The 23,940-nt window shown below is 42.7% G+C and overlaps 1 protein-coding gene across 1 annotated transcript in view; it reads right to left on the bottom strand.

Annotated features, from left to right (window-relative positions):
* Kif13b (kinesin family member 13B) overlaps positions 1–23,940 on the bottom strand; it is a 157,674-nt gene that overhangs the window by 120,055 nt on the left and 13,679 nt on the right. Inside the window, exon 2 of the mRNA XM_085698645.2 lies at positions 20,501–20,594. Coding sequence (XP_085554771.2) covers positions 20,501–20,594 — 94 coding nt within the window. The remainder of the gene's footprint in view (positions 1–20,500; positions 20,595–23,940) is intronic.

Here is a 23,940-nt window from a genome sequence, read left to right as displayed (position 1 = left end):
CAGAGAAATCCCACAATCCTGAAATCTGGAGATTAACACACTAGCTCCTATGAACTCATTTGTGATACTGTCAGTGTAAAGAAACCTGATGTAGCTACTGCATGTTCAACCCAATCAATACGTATTGACTGCCCAGAATACACAGTTGAAAAGAATATCTCTTAAAACATGACATGGACCGACAAATGACCAGAATAAGTCTACCAGAGCATAATAGTAGCCACCATCTACTAAGTATCTAGCATGAGCCAGGTGCTTACATAAAGAGCTGGCCATGCCCACAGCAACCCTGCAATGACAATGTGATGCATAGAGCCACTACCTCCACCTTACAGAAAAGGAAACTGAGGTTCCAGGAGGGAATGTGAGCTTCCAGATTTACACAGACGACAGCGAGGCCCAGAGCCCATGGACCCATTCTAAGCCCTACTGCTTTCAATCAAGACTGTCTCTTGCCATCGCACAGGTAGGAGGATAGCTAAATTCCAGCAGCAGCAGTACCTAAACCCAGTGCTTGTGGGGTTAACGAGCCACTCTAGGAAGAACAGGTCCGACCTCTTCCTATAAAGTTGATTCTTGGAAATGATCAGTACCAAGTCCTTGGAAGCCAAGGGTGAACAGGAAACTAAATCAACAGTCAGTGAGGCATGAGCAGGAGATTTGGCACACAGACAGCTGCCCCACACTGAGTCCTAACCAAGCTGAGCAGAGGGCACTAAAGGAGCAGGAGAAGTGGGGAGGCCTGAGAAAGTGTGTGACTGTGTCTCAGTGAGGCTGGTCAGAGTTCAGGCTGAGCTGGCAGCAGGCAGGGCTGAAAAGTGATCAAAGGCTCTGAGGAGAGGGGAGAAAGGCGGAGGATCTGAGGCAGCGCTGAGGTGTCTGATACAAGTGACAAGGAGAAAATCAGAGCCTGGAGATACAGGTGAGGCTCTGGAAATGGCAGCACTGAAGTATGTCTCTGGCCCATTACCCTGGTCCACGAAAACAGATGAAGGCTGGCAAGCAGGCTCAGCCAGTGCATCTACACTCAGGAGGAGAATTTCCATCCAGAAGAGCTTTCCTAGGCTACAGAGAAGGCTAAGAACAGCTTAGTGATAGGATACTTGCCCGCAGTAACCTTCAAGAACCAGCACCACCAAAGCAAAATAAAATCTACTCTTCAAAAGCAAATTAGAAGCCAGGGAAGAGGATGCAGATGCACGCCTTTAATCTCAGCACTTAGAGACAGAAGCAGGTGGATCTCAGAGTTTGAGGCCAGCCTGGTCTACAAAAAAGTTTCAGGACAGTCGGGGCTACACAGAGAAACCCTGTGTTGAAGCCAAAAAAAAAAAAAAAAGAAGAAGAAGAAAAAGAAGAAAGAGGAGGAGGAGGAGGAGAGGGAGTGGGAGGCGGAGGGGAGGAAAGGAAAAAAGAAATTAGAATGGGATTGGAGTTGGCTCAGCAGTTAAGAATACTGGCTACTCCTTCAAGAGGCCCTGGTTTCGGCTGCCAGTGCCATAGTTGGCTCACAATCATCTATAACTGCAGTTCAGAAGCTCCAAAAGCCTTCTTCTACTCTCTGTGAGCACCAAGCATGCACCTTTCACAGTGATCTGCCTTTTCACTTGGGAATACTTTTAATTATTTGTTAGATTATTTTCTGATATATTTATAATCAAATCAGTCCATCTGAACCAGCAGAATATTGGTTTGTCAGGAAAGGCATGCTCGGTTTCTCCCTTTTCTGTCTTCTGTATGACACAGAAAGACACAAGGACTTCATATAACCCATGTCACTCCATTACCCTGAAGCATCTGAACCTCAGTCAAAAGTCCCCTAAAAACAGTTCCGTCTCAGTTTTTCTGCACACTTCTGACTCCACACACCTCTCTGTGAGCAAGGCAAGCTCAGAACCAGGGAATCCTTGCCCACTGCCCCAAGAGGCCTGCAGTAAATGCCCAGAATTGCTTACTCAACATGCTTTGGTGAACAGTGCCATAACCTTCAGAAATATCACAGGCTGAGGCTATGGATAAGGCTCAATGGGTAAACTTGCAAACATGAGGACCTCAGTTTGATGCCCAGAACCCACATAAAAAGTTGCGAGTGGTGGCACATGTTTGGAATGCCCACACTGCGGGGGCAGACAGGTGGATCCCTGGTGTGCTCCCTGTGCTCACTGGCTAGCCAGCCTAGCCTGGAACTACTCAGTGAGTCCCAGCCAGTGAGAAAGACTGTCTCACATGCTACACACACACACACACACACACACACACACACACACACACACACACACACGCTCTCTCTCTTTCTCTCTCTCTCTCTCTCTCTCTCTCTCTCTCTCAAGGGCAACAGAACCTAAGGAAGACACTTTGATTAGCTTCTGGCCTCCAAACACACATAAAAGCACACACTAAATAAATAAGTAAAATAAGTAAATCAAGCAACAGAACCTAAGGAAGACACTTTGATTAGCTTCTGGCCTCCAAACACACATAAAAGCACACACTAAATAAATAAGTAAAATAAGTAAATCAAATATCATAGGTTGAATAAGATTCTGTAGCAACATAGAAATATTATTTTAAATGACATTAGTTAAAAAGGAAATTACGGTATTTTGGGGGGGGGTGTCTCACAATGTATATGAGGCAGGCTCCAAACTCTTTGTATCACCTATCCTTGCCTTGAAGTCCCTGCCTTCTTGCCTCAGCTCCTGAGTACTGAAATTCTATAATTCTATATATTTACAAATTTTTTTTAAAAAAATGGAGGTGAGGTTAATGAACCCCAAAGCCCAGGGCAAAAGTCAGGAAGAATAATCTTTGTCACAGAAGTCAGAAAGAATCGGCACTGCTGGACTGGTCATAGTGATGCACACCTGTAATCCCAAGAGGCAGAGGCACAAGCAGGCGGATCTCTGGAAGTTCGAGGCCAGCCTGGACTATACAGGAGTTACAAGCCAGCCAGGGCTACATAGTGAAACCCTGTCTCAAACAAACCAAAAAGAAAAAAAGGGGGGGGGGGGGGAACAGGGAAGGAAACAGACTAGAACAGAACAAAACAGATTAGATTTGGAACTGGAGAGACAGTTAGCACTTTCTGCTCATATAGAGGATCAGGGCTCAATTCCCAGAACCCATATACAGCTCGCAATTGTCTGTAACTTCAGTTTTAAGGGACCTGATACCTCTTCTGACTTCCAATGGCAATCGTACACACATGGTGACCAGACATACATGCAGACAAAACATTCACACACATAAAATAAAAATGATTTTCTTAAATAAATCTACACTGCTGGTTGGAAAGGGAGAGACATACAGGAGCCCTGACAATAACAAAGGAACTGGGCCTGAAGAGGTCAAAGCCTAGTCACAGGGACAACAAACCCAGCACCGTCAGATTTTCATGCTGTTTAAACATATAACAAATGAGTTTATACATGAAGTCTCCTTATTTTTAAATACTGAAGTTGTTGGCCAAACCAAGCACTCTTCTGGGTGACTCAGGCCCCTAGTACAACATCCAGTCTGTGTCTCACAAGCAGTGCTTCATCTTCAGAAAACAGGTACATTACCCAGTAACTACAATCCTAACATTAGATCCCCGAGAAACAGTAGGTTTAAAACACAGTCAGTGCCACACACAGAAACCAGGTGGTCAGAATGACAGCAGAACAGAGCTATGTGTTATGGGCATCTAAAGGTTCCAGTAATGAAACTGTCACCCCAAGAATATGCCTAGTGAACAAAAAACATCCACTCCTGGGAAAGTGAATTGGTACAGTGAGCAGACAGAAGGGTATACCAGCTCAGTCCATCATTAGGAACTGGAAGGACACCCAGCTCTCATACTCTCAGATCAACCTTCAAACCATTGTCTTAGAGGCAACATCAAACAGGGGCCTTGAGAATAAGCCCAATCAGAACAACGGTAACCAGCAGGCATTGTAGGAGCAGACTCAGGTCTAAACACGTATCTGCGGTTCATGCACACCTTACTCACAAACCACGAAGGTAAACACACGGGATTATTAGTGCACCTGCATTTTGACTGCGACCTGTCATGAGATCAGGAGCAGAGTGTTCAATCTTGGGCATCATGCCCGTGCTCAGAAAGTTTTGAGATTATTAGAGTAGTTCCAACTCTAGACTTACACATTAGGGGTGCTCACCATGTGCATTACTAACTATTTTTAAGGTAAAATTACAGCAGTATGGGCCGGGGGTGGTGACACTTGGGAGGCCGAAGCAGAGGCAGGCAGATCTCTGTGAGTTTGAGGCCAGTCTGGTCTACAGAGCAAATCCCAGGACAGCTGAGGCTATACAGAGAAACCATGTTGAAAAACAACAGCAACAACAAACACAATATTATGATTCTGTTTTAACAGCATTCAAATGTTTGAGTAAATGGAATTTCCTCCAAAACAATATAGGAATGAAGAAAGGGAGGGAGAGAAGACAGGACATCGTTGGCCACAGATAAGGGTTTTATATTATGCCAAGTTTTCTATAACAAGATTCTTAAAATTAAATGGCAAATATTACTTCTACATCCTTTCTGAACCTTACCTAAATTCATTTTAGTTTTCTTAAAGGTGGGGCAAAAGCATTACTGGCTCTACTTATCTATCAAAACATGCAGATACATGCAATGCTACTCTTAAGGATTATGGCTCACCCTGGAATTTTTAAGCTGGGCTGGGGTGGAGCTCAGTGGCAATCTTGGCCCTAGGTCTAATTTCCAGCATCACAAAACAAATTGATTTTATTATAAGCTTAAATAAAGTAGGCTTGATAAATGTAAAGCAAAGATGAAATTTACCACAAGATACCTGTGATTTAGGTTTTTTGTGGTTTATTTATTTTTAATTTATGTGCACTGCTATTTTGCCTTCATTTATGTCTGTATGAGGATGTCAGATCACTTGCAGCTGGATTACAGACAGGTGTGAGCTGCCATGAAGGTGCTGGGAATTGAACCTGTGTCCTCGGAAGAGCAGCCAGTGCTCTGATGAGCCATCTCTCCAGCCCCAACACTTATGTTTTCTAAAATAACTCTGTGTATGAAAGTTAAAGACTCCAGCTTACTAAGAATGAATCTGCAAAAGAAACTTCCTCTGGGGAACCAGGCAATCCTCAGAATAAAGCCACACTACTTCACTCTGAGTCTGCAAAGCCATGGAGGAACGTATGACTGCTCACAATGACTGATGCCGTGACTACATACAACTAAAGGCTAACAGATCGTCCTAACTCTTGGCTTGATGTGGGACACTGGATCCACAAATGCTGAGCTGGAGAAAACCTTCCAAAGGTGCTATGAATCAGCTACATTCCTACATCACATTTCTTCATGAGTGTCTTGTCTTGAAATGTAACTGCACCAGGGGTAGTTCAACAGTCCATCTACTCTGCAGCCTACGACAGGAGGACAAAGAGCCTTACAGGGCTGAGGGGAGATGTGCTGTGGTTGTTTAACTCCAGTAACTGGACTTGTAATCATGTGGGAGACACCCCAGTACCTCTGAAAAGGCTGAACTGGGGAAGGAAGACCCCTCTGAATGTAGGCAGCATTACTGCAAGGGTTAGGGTCCTGGACTGAATAAAAAGGAAAAAGGAGAAAGTCAGCTGTGCACCAGCATGCCTCTCTCTGCCTGATGAGGATACAATCCCAAGAGTTGTCTCATGCTCCTGTTCTTGCTAGAGCCATGGTACCTACAACCTCCCTGCCATGATGGGCCGTGCCCACAAACAGTGAGCCAAAATTAGCCCTTTCTCCTTTAAGCTGTTTTTGTCACAGCAGTGAGAAAGTAATTGATACAGATGCCCCCCCCCAAAAAAGCAACAACGTTCTAATGTCAGGACTGCTGCCCAAACTTTATTCATAATTAAACAAATCAATCTAGTAGATCATACACTGACCATTTTACGCTGAATTCAGAATTTAGCATTCCCAACAGCTATAACTTACTTGTTCTATCATACACTGACCATTTTATGCTGAATTCAGAATTTAGCATTTCCAACATCTATAACTTACTTGTTCTAGACTTACTATCTGTTTACACAACATGGGTCCTCGTTTTATCAAATGTAAGCATCCTTACAGCATTTTCTAAAGTTTATTCCTTTTTATTACCACTGAAAGTGATAAAAGCATGAGTAAGACAATACTCACATATCCAATAACAACGATAGAATATAAATAAATTCTAAGCCAAGCCTGTGGCACACATCTATGATCCTAGCACTTAGGAAATAGAGGCAGAAGGATCAGAAATTCATCCTTAGCTACATGCTGAATACTACATGAGACTTTGTCTCAAACATAAATAAATGTATATACATTCTTCAAATATTGATTCTGTGGTAGGTACCCTTCAAACTCTTTATTCAGAAAGCTTAACTAACAAGTTATCAAATAGATCAGTTTAACAGCCTGCTAGACTGTGCTGGTCAAACTTGGCAAAATCTATACTTACTATAATTTGATCGTATGTTTCTATTAACTACACAATGAGCTGCATTCAGCCACAAATATTTTCTTTGCAATCTACTCTGACTCCTTTTCATAGCCATCCTCAAACATACATAATTTACTTGCTCAGCATCATAGTGTTTCTGTAAATGGGAGCATGTACAGAACCATCTACAACCTCTGAGCACAAAATTATGCTCCAGCCCTCCCCATAATGAGGGCAGACAGGCTCCCGGGGGAAAGGCTCTTAGGAAATTAAATCAGACATGTACGAGTCTCTAGAGGAGCACTTTCTATACAGGCAGAGCTGTTAGTCTCACACAGGCCATTTCACAGCACAGAGAACAGGCATGTCCACTGAGCATGCCATAATTACATTTTGCATGACTTCCTTCAATTAAATTCTTCATTAAAATGAGCATCCATCTAGCAACAGAGAAATTTTAAAAAGTCATTATCTAATATGACCTAATGACGCCTTCCACTAATAAGGTATTAGTCGGAAAATGACTTCATATGTTTCAAAAAAATTACCAGCATAAACCCTCCCCCAATATATTGTGCAAGAGAAAACAGTCATCTCACCACTCAGTGTTTTACAAGCACCAATCCGTCCATACACCCACCAGGATCGGAGTGAAAAGAGGTTGGAAGTGCTTTGCTTGTATTAGATATTCATTAATTACCTAATGAGCTTGACTAAACTGATGCCTCTAACACATCAGAAGGAACAAAGGGGTTTCTAATGATTTACTAAGTGGACTGAGATCCACATCTCACACACACTCCTCATTAGACCAGCACTCCTAAACTCCATTGCTCTCTGTTAGATTCAAGCATGGAGGACAGGGGAGCACCCTATGTTTACTGTAAAAGCAGAGACAACCCATGCCATCCTTGGCACCTGCCCCAGTGTACAAGAACAGTTCATCACATGGGACACTAGAGAAATCAGTTTCTGGGTGAATCAAGATCTTGAAGTATTGGAGGGTGGGGGTGCTGTCATTCTTTTGGGGTTTGAGGATTTTGTTTGTTCTTGGTTTTTTGAGTCTTTTTGTTTGTTTTTTATTTGTTTGTTTTTTGAGACTGGTCTCATGAATTTCCAGGCTGCTCTCTGGGGCCAATATGGAACGGAGGCTACCCTTGAGTTCCCTAAATGACTGCTGCCACTCCCCAGATGCTGAACAGTAGGTGTTGAGATCTTGACATCTAAATCTCCGAAGGCTTTCAACTTCACAAAGCTCTAGTCTTAAAATCTGACACTTGGTATGGGAGAGTCACAAAGGAGAAACTGCACTTTTTTTTTTAACATACCAAGCATGGTGTTAACAAACAGACGTGCACACACAGCCGCATACAGCACACCGCCGGAACAGAAAGCAGAGGGCTAAACAAGAAACCGGAGTAACTGGCCGAGCAACTGGAAGTACAGCTGACAAGAGAGAGGTCTTTCCTTTTCAGGATTCAGGGCTGACATTTAAAGTGGTCCCTCTGAGAGATACAATCTCTTCAAAGAGTCAGAGGTACACCAAAACACTCCACAGCCACACTGGATCAAAATTCACTGCCAACAAGACACAGGAGAGGAAGGCTTCTGGTCTCTTGATTTTTTTTAAAGGAAAAAAATTACAAACAGGATTTAATAAAATAATACCAAGGTATCACTTCCATACCATATTATGATTATATCCCTTTAACCTTTTGTCTTTAAAAACCAGACATTAGGTTTTATAAGGTGGCTGATCTTTTCCAAGTCAAGCTTCTGGCTTTTCATGGAAAAATGTATTCAGAACACCTGATACTGTGGACATGCTCTACAAACCCACAGTGAAAAGGCAAAGAAACACAAGGGAGGGATAGCAAACGCACCAAGGTGCAGGGGGAAGGTGCACATGAGAACAGATGAGGCAGGCTGGCAGCCCACAGAGAGTGACTAACTGAGCTGAGCTGATAGGTACATAAACTTTCTTTCTTTAGACTTTTTCTCATGCTACAGTCTTCAAATTTTGCTCAACTTTTTTTTTTTTAAAAAGTCCTGCTGAAGAGAAGCAACCAGACTCCAGTTTACCAAAGCATGGGATTCAGATTGGTAGCCAAGGGCTGAAGCTGGCTAGACTTGTTTTGTTTGGACAGCACAATGTTTTATTTTGCTTTTTCATTGTAGCTTCAGGCAAGACACGCACTCCCCAAGTAGCCGAAGGTACCACCATTATCCTCATAGTGAACCAAAAAAACCACCCCTCCTGAACTCCTGGTGGAACATGAAACGGTTCAAGGACTTTGGCAGTTTCTGAAAGGTTAAGCATAGAGTTTCCATATGACCCAGCAATTCTATGCCTAGATACCTACCTACAAGAAATAAAAACATGTGTCCATATAAATCATACACCCAGGCAGCAGCATCACAAAGCCACAAGAACTGAAAACAACCCAATGTCCATCAACAGCTGAAAGGATATGCAAGACGGAGTCCATTTTAAAAAGGAAATACCAGACAAAGCCACAGGAGGGAAAGACTTCAAATGGCACCTGAGTCAAAGAAACTAGTCACAAACCATACAGTGGACAATTCATTTACTGACACCCTGAGAATTCGCCTCTAAGAGATCATGTTGAAACAGGGGCAATCTTAGTCACATACCAACCTCTCCACCTTTGGTGGAAGGCCAAGGATTAGGGACAGTTCAACCACCTGACTAAAAATCTAACTACACCTTTCTACTGAAAACCCTGGTTTAAAAAGAATCTCTGGACTGAGCCTGTGAGATGGCTCGATAGGTAAAAGTGCTTGTTCTAGAAACCTGGCAACCCAACCCACGTAAATGTGGAAGAGAACTGACTCCCTAAGGCTGTCCTCTGACCTCCATGCACACCATGGCACAGATGTGTACACCCACACACACACACACACACACACACACACACACACACAAAACATGTACACATACACACATGATAATAACTTTAAAGTGTTTACGAACTCTAGACACAGAAGCTCACTGGTTCTTCCCCGGCTGGTGAAAACATGGGTGTGCTGGGATGACAGCACCCGCTGACTGCATGGGAGAATGGCACAGAATTCTCCACTTCCTCCCAGACCTGGCCTTGCATCTCTTGAGACCCTGATCCTTCTGATTTGTATCCTGTACAGGAGCATGGTGGTCTCACTGTATTTGTGTGCTCTGGCTCAGGAGGTTGAACCCAGAGCCTTCTGTACACATTCTACCTCTGAGCTGTCCCAGCACCAAAAGAGCAGTTTTAAGTGGACTGTTTTCCTGCTGGTATTCTCTGAGTGTCAAACCAGAAAGGAACATGGGAACTACAGACCTATATCCACCTAGAAAGTGGATACGCTGGGAACCCACAGTTAGGCCAATGTGTTACGCAGTCTTGGGCAGAACTGTGGCCTTTAACCTGTGAAGTCTTGAGCTGCCTCTAGGTGATCAGTGGAGAACTGAGCTGCAGTACACTCAGCTGTAGGTCAAACAGAAGGGGTGGTTGGCGGAGGTGGAGGTTCCTGAAGGGAAAGTGTGTTCAAGAAGACATGCTTAATAACAGGGACACACAGTGAACAAAAGCCATGCTGTGTCTGATTTGCCATAGGACAAAATCTAGACAAGAACAAAGACTGGAGATTGGAGAACACTGAGAAAGGCTAGGACAGCATTTTTTTCCCAGTAAAATAAATTGGATCTGAAAATCAAGCTGAGATACATAAGCAAGGTTGGGGTTCATGCTGAAACAGTAGAAATCTCAGTCACTTTGGAGAACCAATAAAGGAGGCAATTATAGGTGTCCTCAAACTTTGATCAAAGGAGCACTATGCCATGAGCTATCACCACCTATATCTAAAAAGAAAGTGTGTCATATTCCAATAAATGACGGACTAAATAAAGCTGCAGAGTTCTTCACTGCAGGTTCATGGGTCCATTCACATGTAAACATACATCACTAAAATGCTCAAGGGGGAACAACTGCCCACACTTCTCAAGTACACAGGACACTTTTTCTTCACGCTATTTACAGATACCTAGGAATACCAGTCTGAGAAACAGCAAAGCAGAGAAAAGGGAAAAGGTTGTCAAGTGGCATCATCAACCCAGTGGAATTCAGAGCCTCACTGCTCCAGAGTGTAAGCCACTAGAAAACAGAAAAGATAAAAAATTATATTTTAGCCGGGCAGCGGTGGCTCAAGTCTTTAATCTCAGCACTAGGGAGGCAAAGGCTGGTGACCTCTGTGAGTTCAAGGTCAGCCTGGTCTACAGAGTTAGTTCCAGGACAGGCTCCAAAGCTACACTGAGAAATCCTGTCTCGAAAAACAAAGCAAAATATATTTTAGGCAAATATGTCTGGGACAACAGATTAAATATATACAGTATATATCAGTACATACTGTACACAAACCTGTCTGTGTGTGTGATGGTTGCCAAACTTGGTTGTCAACTTGACTGGAACTGAAATCAACTAAGAGATAAGCCACTGTGCAAAAACCTGTGAAAAGATTTTTTTTCTTTCTTAAAATGTTATTTATTAGGGAAACGGGACTCAGATACCACAGCATGTATGTGGAAAACTTGCTGGAATGAACTCTCTTCCACCACACGAGTCCTGGGGATTGAACTCGGGTCATCAAGCTTGACAGCAGGTGCCTTTACCCACTGAGTCATCCCATCAGTCCTTGAGGAATTTCTCATCAAGGCTATTTGAAGTGAAAAGATCCTGCCTAAATGTGAGTATCACCTTCCAGGGGCAGCCAAATAACGAGAGGTGTGAGGAGAAAGGCTGAGAAGTCATCAAGTTCTTGGCCTCAGTAGCAGGAAAACAGCTACTGCTGGCCCCTGCTGTGTCATGTGAGCAAATCTGATCAATCCCCTTTCAAAATACATAGTTCTGTTCTAGTGAACCTGACTAATGCCAAGTGTACATACATGAAGATATGCAACACAATCCCCTACTCAAAATCTAAACATTAGAGTGAAATTAAACAAGCAAAGGAAAGACACACTAGGTTCTTAAGAATCTATAAAAATGGCTAAATCCGAGTTCAAGGCCAGCCTGATCTACAAGAGCTAGTTTCAGGTCAGGCTTCAAAGCTACAGAGAAACCCTGTCTCGGAAAAAAGAAAATGGCTAAATCCCTGAAGTGGACGTTGTCTCTCGTGGCCTGAGATTCCTGGGCAGTTCCCGAAGCTTTCCAGAGGGTCTGGACGTCAAAACTATTTCCATAATAATAATTTTAACCTTTTTAACTGTGGTGACATAAAAACCAGGAGTGGCAGAACTAAGGCAGAAGGATCAGGAATCTGAGAAGTCTTGGCTGGGTGGTTTCAGGGCAGCCCAGTGCTGGCACCTTAGAACAGTGACTCTAACAATGGCTATGCTTCTTCACCACTGTACATCACAGATGAAGACAATGAGCTTTGTCAGGTAGGAACATCCTCAGGAAAGTACAAATATGTGCACTGAGCTCACCCCGACCCCTGTTGGTGTTAAGCTAGTAAAACAGAAAAAGAGCAAAGCATTTGATTGCAGAACAAAGTACAAAACCGACACGGGAGCTGAGGGTTGAACTTTCTCAGGATGCTGTTGGTTGTTACCAGACACGGTGACAGTTCCTGTGTAATGATGAGCACACATGAAGCAGAGTCTGCAACTTTCCACAAGCAGCCACCCTCATGTGCTCAAGAGAAAATGGTGCCCGAGAAACCACCTACCATGGCAAAGGGCACTAGAAATTAAATATGACTAACGATTGTTTCACCTGCTTAAGAGTGGAGCATGATACACCACATTATTGTAATTAGTTACAGTGCAGTGCTCCAAAATGTGGAGGACGAGCATTAAGACACGATCTTCCTGAGCAGTCATAGTTGGCCTAGAACTTGCTATGTAGACTAGGCCAACCCTGAACTCATAGCAATCCCATGTCCTGTGAGAACAGGTATGTACCACCACATCTGGTATCTAATATGCTAAATTAAATTACACACTGAGAATGTTACTAGCTTAAAAAAAATCTACACAAGGTAAGAAATTAGTCATTCATTAGTTCCCAAATGACTTATATATGTTGCTGATGAAGATATGGAAAGCCCCAAGGATGGGTCTAGAAAATTCAACTGGTTCCAGCTAAGATAATCTTAAAAAGATATTTGATTGGACTGGAGTGTAAGCACAGTGACTCTATATGAGAAAATAAATAAATACATAAACTGTCTCCAGTGGGTGTTCTGTGTAATCACATTAGGAAGGGGGATACAGTAGATATAAGTATTTAACTTAATAATGTTCCCCATAATGTTGGTAAACAGAGGAAATCATTTCCGTATGTGATGAAATGTCTCCTGGTTCATAAGCAAAGGTTTGACCTGCTTTCCCAAATCAGTTGATGCTAACAGGGATTAATATCCTATTCACTGCAAATACAAAATCAAAGGTCTTGTCTGGTGTGTGTACACACACATATGTATAGGTGCATATGAATGTGCAATCACAGGCATGTAGAAGACAAAGGACCCACCTCGAGTGCTGTTTTTGAGATTCTGTCTACCTTGTTTTTTGAACAAAGCATCTCCCTGACCTGGAGCTTGACAAGGAGGCTGGGCTGGCTGTCCCAGGGATCTACCCATTGCTGCCTCACGAGTGCGGGAATTACAATGTGTGACACCACCCCCAGCTTTCTTATATGGGTCCTTAGGTCTGAATTTAGGTCTTGATGACTGCATGGCAAACACCTGCCAACTGAGCTCACTCTCCTGCTCAGGGGAGCTGTCTTGTTAAGAGAAGGCAAATTAGTCATTAAGTGCCCAATCAACATTGGGAAAACTCAATAAAGTTTTCAGATCCTGGGCCAGTGAAATGACGCAGGAGGTAAAAGCTCTTGTTGAAAAGCCTGATGACCTGAATTTGATCCTCTGTACCCCTGTAAAGATGGAAGGAGAGAACCAACCCCATAAAGTTATCCTCTGAGCACACAAACAACGGCTTATTTACTATTACTCTTATCTTATTATACCTTTGTGAGTTTATGTGCCACCATATGTGTTCAGGAATCTGTGGACCCAAAAGACAATGTCAGAACCCCTGAATTGAATTACATGCAGTTGTGATCTATCATGTAATGCTGGAAACAAAACCTGGGTCCTCGACAGGAGCAGGAAGCCCCACTGAGACATCTCTCCAGTCCCAATAATCGGTATTTCTAGATTTCTGGTCCTGAAAGGCTGAACTTCTTGACAGCCACAGACATTCAAGTTCTAACTAAACATGTTGATTTTTTTAAAGTATTTATCACCTTTATTAAACTATATTATAGCATGCACTTCAACTTGAATGCAGTATAAAAATAATAAAAGCATACTGAGACTAACAGCAGACATTTCTAGAGGGCTCACTGTGCACCTGGAACTGGCTATCCCTGAACTCACTATGTAGCCCAGGCTGGCAAATCCTCTTGCCTGTCTCAGCCTCCCAAGAGCTGGGGATACTGATGTGAACACTTCCCTGTTAATTGAAAATCCCTCATTTCCTAGCTATAAGTACAGACCTGTGAAGTTGGGATCTATTACTCTGCACTCTACGAGATAATGATGTCACTAATGAAAGTTTAAGGTAGGGCTAGAGAAATGGCTCAGTGGTTAACAAAACTGCTGCTCTTCCAGAGGACCACAGTTCAGTTCCCAGCACCCACACAGGGTAGCTCACACCAATGTAACTCCGGTTCCAAAGGATCTGACATCCTCTTCTGACCTCAGCAGGTACCTGCACACACGAGGCACACAGACACACATACTAAAATTGTAACATGAGGGCCGGCTTGTTGGGGTTTCTGTCCAGCCCAGTACCCCAACAGCCGGCAAGCAACAAAGAAAATCACACACAGGACTCCATAAGGTTATAAACTGATTGGTCCATTAGGTCAGGCTACTTATTAGCTCTTATAACTTATGTTACCCCATTATTCTTATCTACGTTAGCCACATGGGCTCATTACCTTTCTCAGTGTGACAGCTTACATGTTGCCTCTTCGGTGTTCTGCGCAGGAGTGCTGAGGGAGCTCTGCTTCCAGAATACTCCCAGTCTCTTTGCTCCACTCCTACTTCCTGTCTGGCTTTCCCGCCTATACTGCCTGCCTGGCCAATCAGCATTTTATTAAAATATGATTGACAGAATACAGACAATTCTCCCGCATCATTTCCCTCTTTTTTTTTTTAAACAAAGGAAAATACCCATAATCCATTTGTTGGGAATGTGGGCGTAGTATTTCAGGCTACTTCCTGCTGGTTGGGGGCGCTGATAGTCTTAAGGGGACCTAAAGAAAATTTAGAGTTATAATCAAGTCATGACTGGAGTATCCTGTGAGTCTCGATCATCTCAGGCAGTAGTCTTGGATCAGTTTTGGATGTAGAACTCTGTCATCTGGGCCATCTGTTCCTATCGGAGATTTTTCAGGTGGCCTCCCTTGGTCAAAGGTGATTATTCTTAACTCTGAATAAATCCAGAGTCTCTCGTTTTCTGTGGAAACAAAAGCAAAATCTCTTCTCCAAAGTAACATACCTTTTGACTTCAGTTTTGAAGCCAAGGTATTTTCAAAATTTCTATCTTGGGTTAGTTCAGCAGCATTTATAAACAAAAGTCTTTTAGCAGTTGTTGCTCCTTCCTCAACAATCAAACAATTTAAAGAGAGCATAATAGCATACAGTATGAAGATACTCTGTGCATTTTCCATCTTTATGTGGCTTTATTTTAACCTCTATTTCTTTTATTTTTACTTTTACTTTTTGAGACAGGATCTTTGTATATCTTTGTCCTGGAATAACTCTGTAGACCAGGCTGTCTTTGAACTCACAGAGATCCTCCTGTCTCTGCCTCCCCAGTGCTGGGATTAAAGGTGTATGCTACCACACCTTGAACTCACAGAGATCTGTCTCTGCCTCCCAGGCATTGGGATTAAAGGCGTGTACTACCACACCTTGAGGTCACAGAGGTCAATCTACCTCTACCCCTTGAAGTCACAGAGGTCAATATGCCTCTGCCTCCCAGGCATTGGGATTAAAGGTGTGTACCACCACACCCAACTACTCTCTTTCTTTCCTTTTAACTTTAAGAACTTTAACTTTTAGCCTGCATATACACACTGTAAACCATTTAGAGGTTTTCTTCCTCTTTGAATCTCTCTTTATTGTACATTTTTCTTTTTCTGACCATATGAGTCTTTAATTTACTAAGCAATATGGAGAGCTGTGGCTTTGATGGCTAGATCCAGCTCATTCCTTAGCTTTTCAGCCTCAAGGCTGAGGTACCAGCCAGAGCTGTGTTCACTGCCACAACTCTATGGCATTTCAAGGTCCTTGCCAGCAAGCAAGCTGCAGCATTCTGCTCACAGACCACACTCAGTCGGACTGCCTGCCTGAAAGAGTCAGAGTTTGCTCTGGCAGGACAGCCCAGATAACCGGCATTTTAAAACAGCACAGCTTTTTTCCTGTTACGGCTAAAACCCTGAGAAGCATGCATTCAGCTTTACATCAACACCGTTTAAGTGTTTCGTGGCAGGACCTCTTAATGAGCTGCAAGGTTTTGCAGCTAAAGCTGAGTCAGGAAGCCTCCCTTAAACGAGAGCACTTGCTTGCTCTAGCAAACAGAGCAGACCTGAGAAATTGCTGCTACCAACAAAACATGCTTTACTCTATTCGTTCCCAAGCTTTCTCAAGCTTTCTGTGGATTCAGTTATCCACGTTGGCGCCATATGTAACATGAGGGCCGGCTTGTTGGGGTTTCTGTCCAGCCCAGTACCCCAACAGCCGGCAAGCAACAAAGAAAATCACACACAGGACTCCATAAGGTTATAAACTGATTGGTCCATTAGGTCAGGCTACTTATTAGCTCTTATAACTTATGTTACCCCATTATTCTTATCTACGTTAGCCACATGGGCTCATTACCTTTCTCAGTGTGACAGCTTACATGTTGCCTCTTCGGTGTTCTGCGCAGGAGTGCTGAGGGAGCTCTGCTTCCAGAATACTCCCAGTCTCTTTGCTCCACTCCTACTTCCTGTCTGGCTTTCCCGCCTATACTGCCTGCCTGGCCAATCAGCATTTTATTAAAATATGATTGACAGAATACAGACAATTCTCCCGCATCATAAAATAAAAATAAATCTTAAAAAAGTGTAAAGAAAAGATCTAGTACTTTGAGTACAAAATCAAATTTTAACCTCTTAATTTATGATTTCCTTCCTATTTCTTTTCAAATGTATGAAGCTAGCATATGCAACTGACTCCTACATTTGAAATTTCTATTTTCTTTTTTCAACTTGATATTATGAAAGAAAAAAACAAACAAAGAAGAAGGAAGGAAGGGAGGGAGGGAGAGAGGGAGGGAGGGAGGGAGGGAGGGAGGAAGGAAAAAATGAAGGCAGGCAGGCAGCCAAAGGGAGGGTCACTACAAGTTCAAGGCCAACCTGGTCTACTTTCTGAGATCCTGAAGAAGAAAGGCAAGAGGTTGAGAGGGAGGTCTCATCAAGTAATCTTTTGACACTAGCAATGTTCTGTTTCTTTTTCTCATTCTTATTTTATTTACTGCTCTTGCATAGGTCAGAGGACATCTTTCAGGATTCAGTTTTCTCCTTCCACCATGGGTTTCAAGTCACTAGACTTGGTGCCAAGCACTTTTACTGGCTGAGCAATTCACTGGCTTTTTTCCTTTACATGGTACCAGTTGTAGAAGGACATCCAATTTATAAAAATTCACCAAGCTGAGGCTGGAGAGATGGCTCAACAGTTAAGAGCAATGGCTGCTCTTCCAGAGGACCGGGTTCCAATTCCCAGCACCCACATGGCAGCTCACAACTGCCTGCAACTTTAGCTCCCTGGGAGCTGACACATTTACACCAATGCACATAAAATAAAGTTAAAATAAATTATTAAAAAAATTCACCAAGCTATGTACTTCTCTGTACATGTATATACTTCAATGAAAAATTGTTCTTTAAAAATCTATGGTTCAAAGCTGGGCATGATGGCATATGCCTATAGTCTCAGCACTCTGAAAGCACAGGCAGGAAGATCATTAATTAGTTCAAGGCTGGCCTGGGCTACACAGTTATATAGAGATACCTTGTCTCAAAAGTCAAGTTGCGCCAGGCGGTGGTGGCGCACGCCTTTAATCCCAGCACTCGGGAGGCAGAGGCAGGCAGATCTCTGTGAGTACGAGGCCACCCTGGTCTACAAGAGCTAGTTCGAGGACAGGCTTCAAAGCCACAGAGAAACCCTGTCTCGAAAAAACAAAAAAAAAAAAAAAAAAAAAAAAAAAGGTTGCTTAACTTTATTTGACCAAAAAACATTATATGTAATTATATTCAATTCATTGTAGAACTTTTTAATCAGAGTGTATCTACAATAGTAAATAATATCCAATTTCTATTCTTACTATATGAGAGAAAAGAACCATCCAAAATAATCTATATAATCAGAAAGTGCAGCTTTTTCACAGACCTCCAAGACAGGGGGATCTCGGGGGGACAGGTACTGTTTTAAGTTTGTGGGCTCACTTCATTTCAGTCACTTTCTCAGGCAGCTATACCTCATAATGACAGATTGCACCCAAAGACAGTGGGCAAATCTACCTGTCACCCTACCAATGCTATCCTTAGAACCTAAGGCTTGGGGGCTGAATGCTTCTTTCTCTAAACCAGAGATGCTTATTGGGTAAGAGCACATGCTACCATCCTGAGACCTGAGTTCAATCCTGGAGAACCACATGGAAGAAAGAGAGAACCAGCTCCCGCTGGATGACTTCTGATCTGCATATGCATACACACACACACACACACACACACACACACAAATAACTTCACAAACTATAGAGCTATAGAGCAGGAAAATGTGACAGAACTGACCTGTGTGACACACACAATGGACATATGAAGCAGATATGCTTCCTCCTGACTTGGTCTCCTCTAGGACACTCATCTTGGAACCGGTCACCAGATTATGAATTGCAGTGCTGCACACATCCTCAAAGACATCTCCACTCAACAAAGGATATGAACTACCAGGCCTGTTGTCCACAGCCCTTCCAGATGATTCCAAATCCTGCCTTCAAGTCTCCTAGCCAGATCCTACATAACATGGAGTAGCACAAGCCATCCCACTGTGTCCTGACTGGTCTCCTGAAGCACAGAAACCACAAAACAAAAACTGATGGTTGCCGCTTTAAGGTACTATGCTTTTGAGGTAACAAGAGGTAACAGAAGCACCGAGTAAACAAAGAGCAAGGGTGAGCTGCCATGCCTTAAGGAGGCAAAGTCAGAATTCTGAGCATAGTCACTGCATCCAGATTTACACAAAGTTGCCCATGGGTCCAAATAATGCATCTGCACTGCATGTCCCTGAAGTGAAAAAACCCAAAAGCAATGCCCCGCAGAGCCATGGTGCATTTTACTGGCCAGTCTGAACTCCTAGCAGCCTCTTTGGTAGCCCAGGCTAGCCTCTAACTCAATATGAGCCCAGAGGTAACCTTAAATTTCTGATCCTTTTGACTCCACCTCCTGAGTGCTGAGATTACAGGTGTCCACCATGCCTGGTTTATGTGGTGCTGGGTATTCAACACAGGGCCCTGTGTGTGTGTGTGTGGCAAGCACTCTACCAACTGAGCTACATCCCCAGACTCCCAGTAACATGTTTTACAAGAATATACCCTTAATATATCATTAACAACATAACTCATAATCTTTATCACTAGAGATACTTAAGAAATATCTCCACCATCAGTACTATAAATATTTGCAAAGCACTTGTAATATTTATGAAATATTTAATCAAACATTAATTTGATCTTTGAAGGAAAAAAATTATTCTGTAAAATAGGTAAATCTGTCATCATAGAAATTTGGTTCAAATAAGTTAAAATTAACTAGCTACAAGGCAGGCATGGTGGTTTACACCTATACTCTAGCCACTCAGGAAGCTGAGGCAAGAGGATTTCTATGAGTTTCAGGCTAGCTTTGACCACAAAACAAGGCCCTATCTAAGCGAGAAACACTAGCTACATGACAGCTATGGAAGGATTCAATTCAGAATCTCTGACCCCACGTCCAGCAATTGTTAGATTCAAATCAAAAGATCACCATGAAGAACCACAAGCCACACTACCCAGTTTTTACAGAGTATCTACTTTGCATGGGGCACCAGAACAGAAAGTCTCCCCCTCCTGACTTCTCCAAGTTCAGGGTCAGCACAAAAGCATCCCCAACTTTACCCTGCTTTCTACAGAACCAATTTTTCCTAATTTACCTCCTGCTCATACAAGCCAGAGACAACTTGTATGTGGTAGCATACAGCTGTAATCCAGCACTCAGGAGGCTGGGAGCGAAAAACTATAAATTCAAGGTCAGACTGGACTACAAAATAAATCTCCTTGTCTGTTTCCTGGCGTTTCTATGATCTGAGTCCAGCTTAGTTGATCTAATTAATTTCACTCCATTTTTTGAGACAAACATACTTAATCTCATCTGTTCTTTCCTGATTCACTTTCTCACTCTTTCCTTCTGTTCACACATTTGTCCAAATTCACAAGTGATGCTGAAATTCTGTCCTCGGCCTAATAGAATCAGGGTGTCCCTCAGAGAGATAGCAATGTGTAGTAATTAAATTAGGTGGTCTCCAGTTCACCTGTATTTAGAAGAGACAACCTTCTAAGGGCTGCAGGAAAGTCTTCAAGATTGTAGCACTTGGAACTGGCCCTGACTGATGACAGGATTTGGGCAAGCCTAAGTAGAAGCCTCCTCACTAAGGAGTCAGTGCACAGTCTCCCTTTCTGCCCTCTCTGTGCTCACCTGCCTGGATCTTCACCCAGCACTACCTGTCCAAAGGTTTCCACTGTCGGAGCTCCGTCTGAAACCTCGTAACATCCCCTCACTACTCATCCGCAGCCTGGGAACAGCCTCCTGGTAGGCTGTGTCTATGTCTACAGGGAGCGCCCAGGTTTGTCCAGGAGCCACTGGCTATTTCAGTGAACATGATATCATTTCTTAACTTACCGGGCATCTCCTTTGGAAAGATTTGTATTTACAGGATTCAGAATAACTTTGTTTGCTTCGACATCCACGACACATTTGGTATGTAAGTCAATTTCTGCGGATTAAAAAGAAAAGAAAAGCCATCATATTTAAGAAATTAATAAGTTGGGGAAAATATTTAACAGAAATCCCAGTGTTTCATGAGAAATATGCTAAGAAGAGAAGGGAACTTTCTCAATCTAATAAAGCTAGCATCATACTTGATGGCGAGGTACTAGACAGTTCAACCTCCAACATCAGAACAAGGATGCTTACTGCTCAAATTCTGCTAACCACTGTACTAGACATTCTAGTCAGGGCAGTCAGGCAAAAAAAAACAAACACAGGAATTCAGACTGGGAAGGAAGGAAGGCATGACTCTCTCTATTTGTCGATGGTTCTGTCTTGTGTACAGAAACGTCCTTTAAGACCCACTAGAAAAGGACCAAACAATTTGTGTGTATGTGTGTGTGTGTACACATAATATGCTTCTGAATAGAAAAGCATCAGTTGTATTTCTATACACCCACCAGCAATGGAAATATGAAAATGAAATTAAAAAATAATTACACTTAAAATAGTATCAAAAATTTAAAATTAGGAATAAATTGAAAAGAAATTCAAGATTTATATTCTGAAAACTCCAAGCTATAGTTGAAAAGAGTTAAAGACTTAAATAAAGGGAAAGACACTATGTTCATAAACAAAATCTTCATACTGCTAAGTCAGCATCCCAAGCACACAGGTTCAAGGCAGGGATTGAGGCTATACTCAGTGGAGAGACCTGAGGAGGCTGAGTTAAATCCCTAGATCCTCAGCAACATGGGCAGGGCGGGAATCAAAAAAAAAAAAAACAGAGAAAAAACCACACCGAACTGAAAAAAAAGTTTGCCAATGGCATCTGTATACTAAGGGGCTTGCATCAGAATATGTAGAGAACTCTTGGCTGCACATGGAGGTGCAGACCAGTAAACCAGCCCTTGGGAAGTAGAGGCAAAAGGATCTGGAGTTGAAGATGACCCTCAGATGTATAAAGATGTGGAGGCCAGCATAGACTAGAAATATTGTCTCAAACAACAAAAGTCTTACCCTTACACATCAATAATAAAAATGATGAATAATCAATTTTCAAATGGACAAAGTATGAGAAAAGACAACATTCAAAAAAGGTACAAAGCCCACTGAGTACAGGAAGACATGCAGCATCACCCGACACCATAGGAAGACAACCAAACCACAATGAGATGCCCCCTCACACCCATGCAGAGAACTATAATCAACAAAGCAAAACAAAGGTTGGCAAGGATGTGCAGAAGGCACATGACTGGCATGGAAGTGGGCAGTCACTTGAGAAAACTGTCCCTAAAAGGGCTAAGCAGAGTCATCATACAACCCAGCAATTCTATTCTTAGATACATGACCAAGAGAAACACAGAAAACTGCATCCACACAAGAACTCCCAGACAAAATGTTCACAGCTGTATATTTTGCATAAAGTAGAAAAAGAAAGAACTCCAAAGTCCATCAACAAAACACAGATAATGTGAACTGCCACAGAATGGAACATTACTCAATAATTCAAATGAATGGGGCCAGAGAGATGGCTCGGTAGGGAAAGGGCTTGATGGGCAAGCCTGATAACCTGTATTCTGCCCTTGGAACCCACAGTGGAAGGAAAGAATCAACTCCCCAAAGCTGTTCTCTGATCTCCACATAGTCAGGTTAGTACACACAACAAGCTTTAAAGTAATAAAATAAAATGAATGAACTACTGATACAAGCCACTACTTGGCTGAGGCTTACACTGAGTGAAAACAGTCACAGGCCAGTGAGATGGCTCAATAGGTAAAGGTACTTACAACACAAGGCTGCAACCTGAGTTCCAAACCTGTGACCCATATAAAGTTGGAAGAGAATCAGTCTAACCTCCACACACACCATGGCATGCTCCCATCTGCACACATACATACCTCACACACAGCAATAATAGCAATACAAAAATTGCAATACACAGTCACAATATGCTATGAGAGTTCATTTGATCTAAACACCCAAATGGAGGACTCTGCAAACAGAAAGTAAGGATGGCTGTCTGGCTGGTGCAAAGGAGTGACTGCTATAGGTCCAGTTTCTTCTGAGGGTGGCAAAACGTGTTTATGAGTGTACAGCCGAACTACAAACCACGAAGCTGGATACATCATTTCAATGTGGATTATGTCTGAACACAGCTGTTTAAAAAAGACTAGTCTGTCATGTGTGTAAGTTCTCTTTCTTTTATTTTCTTCTATTTGTCTGACCCAAAGAAAGAAACAGCTTCAGCCTGCCTCACTCCCCAGTGGTAAAAGATAAGCTCTCAGGAAAGGGGATGCGGAAAGGGGACTCAGGAAAGGAGACTGTGCTCTGGACTCAGTAGTATTTCCCAAATAAGCTTGGCCAAATGTCTGTGTCACATTTGGGATAAAGGAATTCCATGTCAGAGAAGCCAAATTTTTACTCAATTTAACTTACATAACAAATACAAAATAAGACAAGTCCCTCCTTTGCCAGCCCTAAATTAACTTTTGCATATCAACTATTCAATTTGCCTTCGGTTTTACCGAAATGTGAAAGACTAATTCCAATAGAGGAGGTTGTATTCTGTGGTGGCCAGTCAGTCAGCCTTGAAGTCTATTTCTAATGCTTTATGCTTCAACCAGTTCTAGACAGTCCCCAAAGGAGGTAAGCAAGGCCAGATACTAGAGGGGCAGCTTTACAAACACTCTAGCACTTCCTCGCGTCTGTGGGTTGAGCCCGAGCATGCACACCATGGAGATTGGCTAATAGGCTTGCCCAGTGACATTTGACCACACTGCAATAGCTGGGCCCTCATGCAGATCTTTATTACACAAACACATCAGTAAAGCTCCGGAAACCCTGACTCAGAGCCTACAATCTCACCACCCACCACAAAGTCAGTGTCGCTTTGAGTTTGCTAAGAATGCCTCCTGTCTACCTGAAAAACTGGGCTTTCCCTAAGAATCTATGACCAAAGTACCTTGAATTAAGAGATGATTCAAGGAATCTAAACATTTTCCTTCAACGTCCATACATCTCTATACTTCTGCCCTGCGTGTCACCTCCACCTTGCCTCTTTTCAGACAGGGTATTGCTTTCTCTCAGGCTGGAATCAAACCATGATCCTCTTACCTCAGTTTGCCATGTTCTGGGTTACAGGTGTGTGCCTAAACTCCTGGCAATAGCTTTTCCCTCTGCTGCACTCACACACACACCATGTAGGTCATCAGATTCAGTTAATAATTCGGGAGCATTAGATGGTATGATTAAGAAACTGGAAACTATCATTACCAAATATCACTTAATAATTAAAACATCAAACATAAATTCATTTTATCCTCAAGACATCTACATTTATAAATACCCTT

The sequence above is a fragment of the Myodes glareolus genome, chromosome 12, assembly GCF_982192425.1.
Source record: "Myodes glareolus chromosome 12, mMyoGla1.1, whole genome shotgun sequence".
NCBI lineage: Eukaryota > Metazoa > Chordata > Mammalia > Rodentia > Cricetidae > Myodes > Myodes glareolus.
The sequence above is the reverse complement of the archived record's forward strand: the minus strand, read 5'-3'. Positions and strand labels throughout refer to the sequence as shown.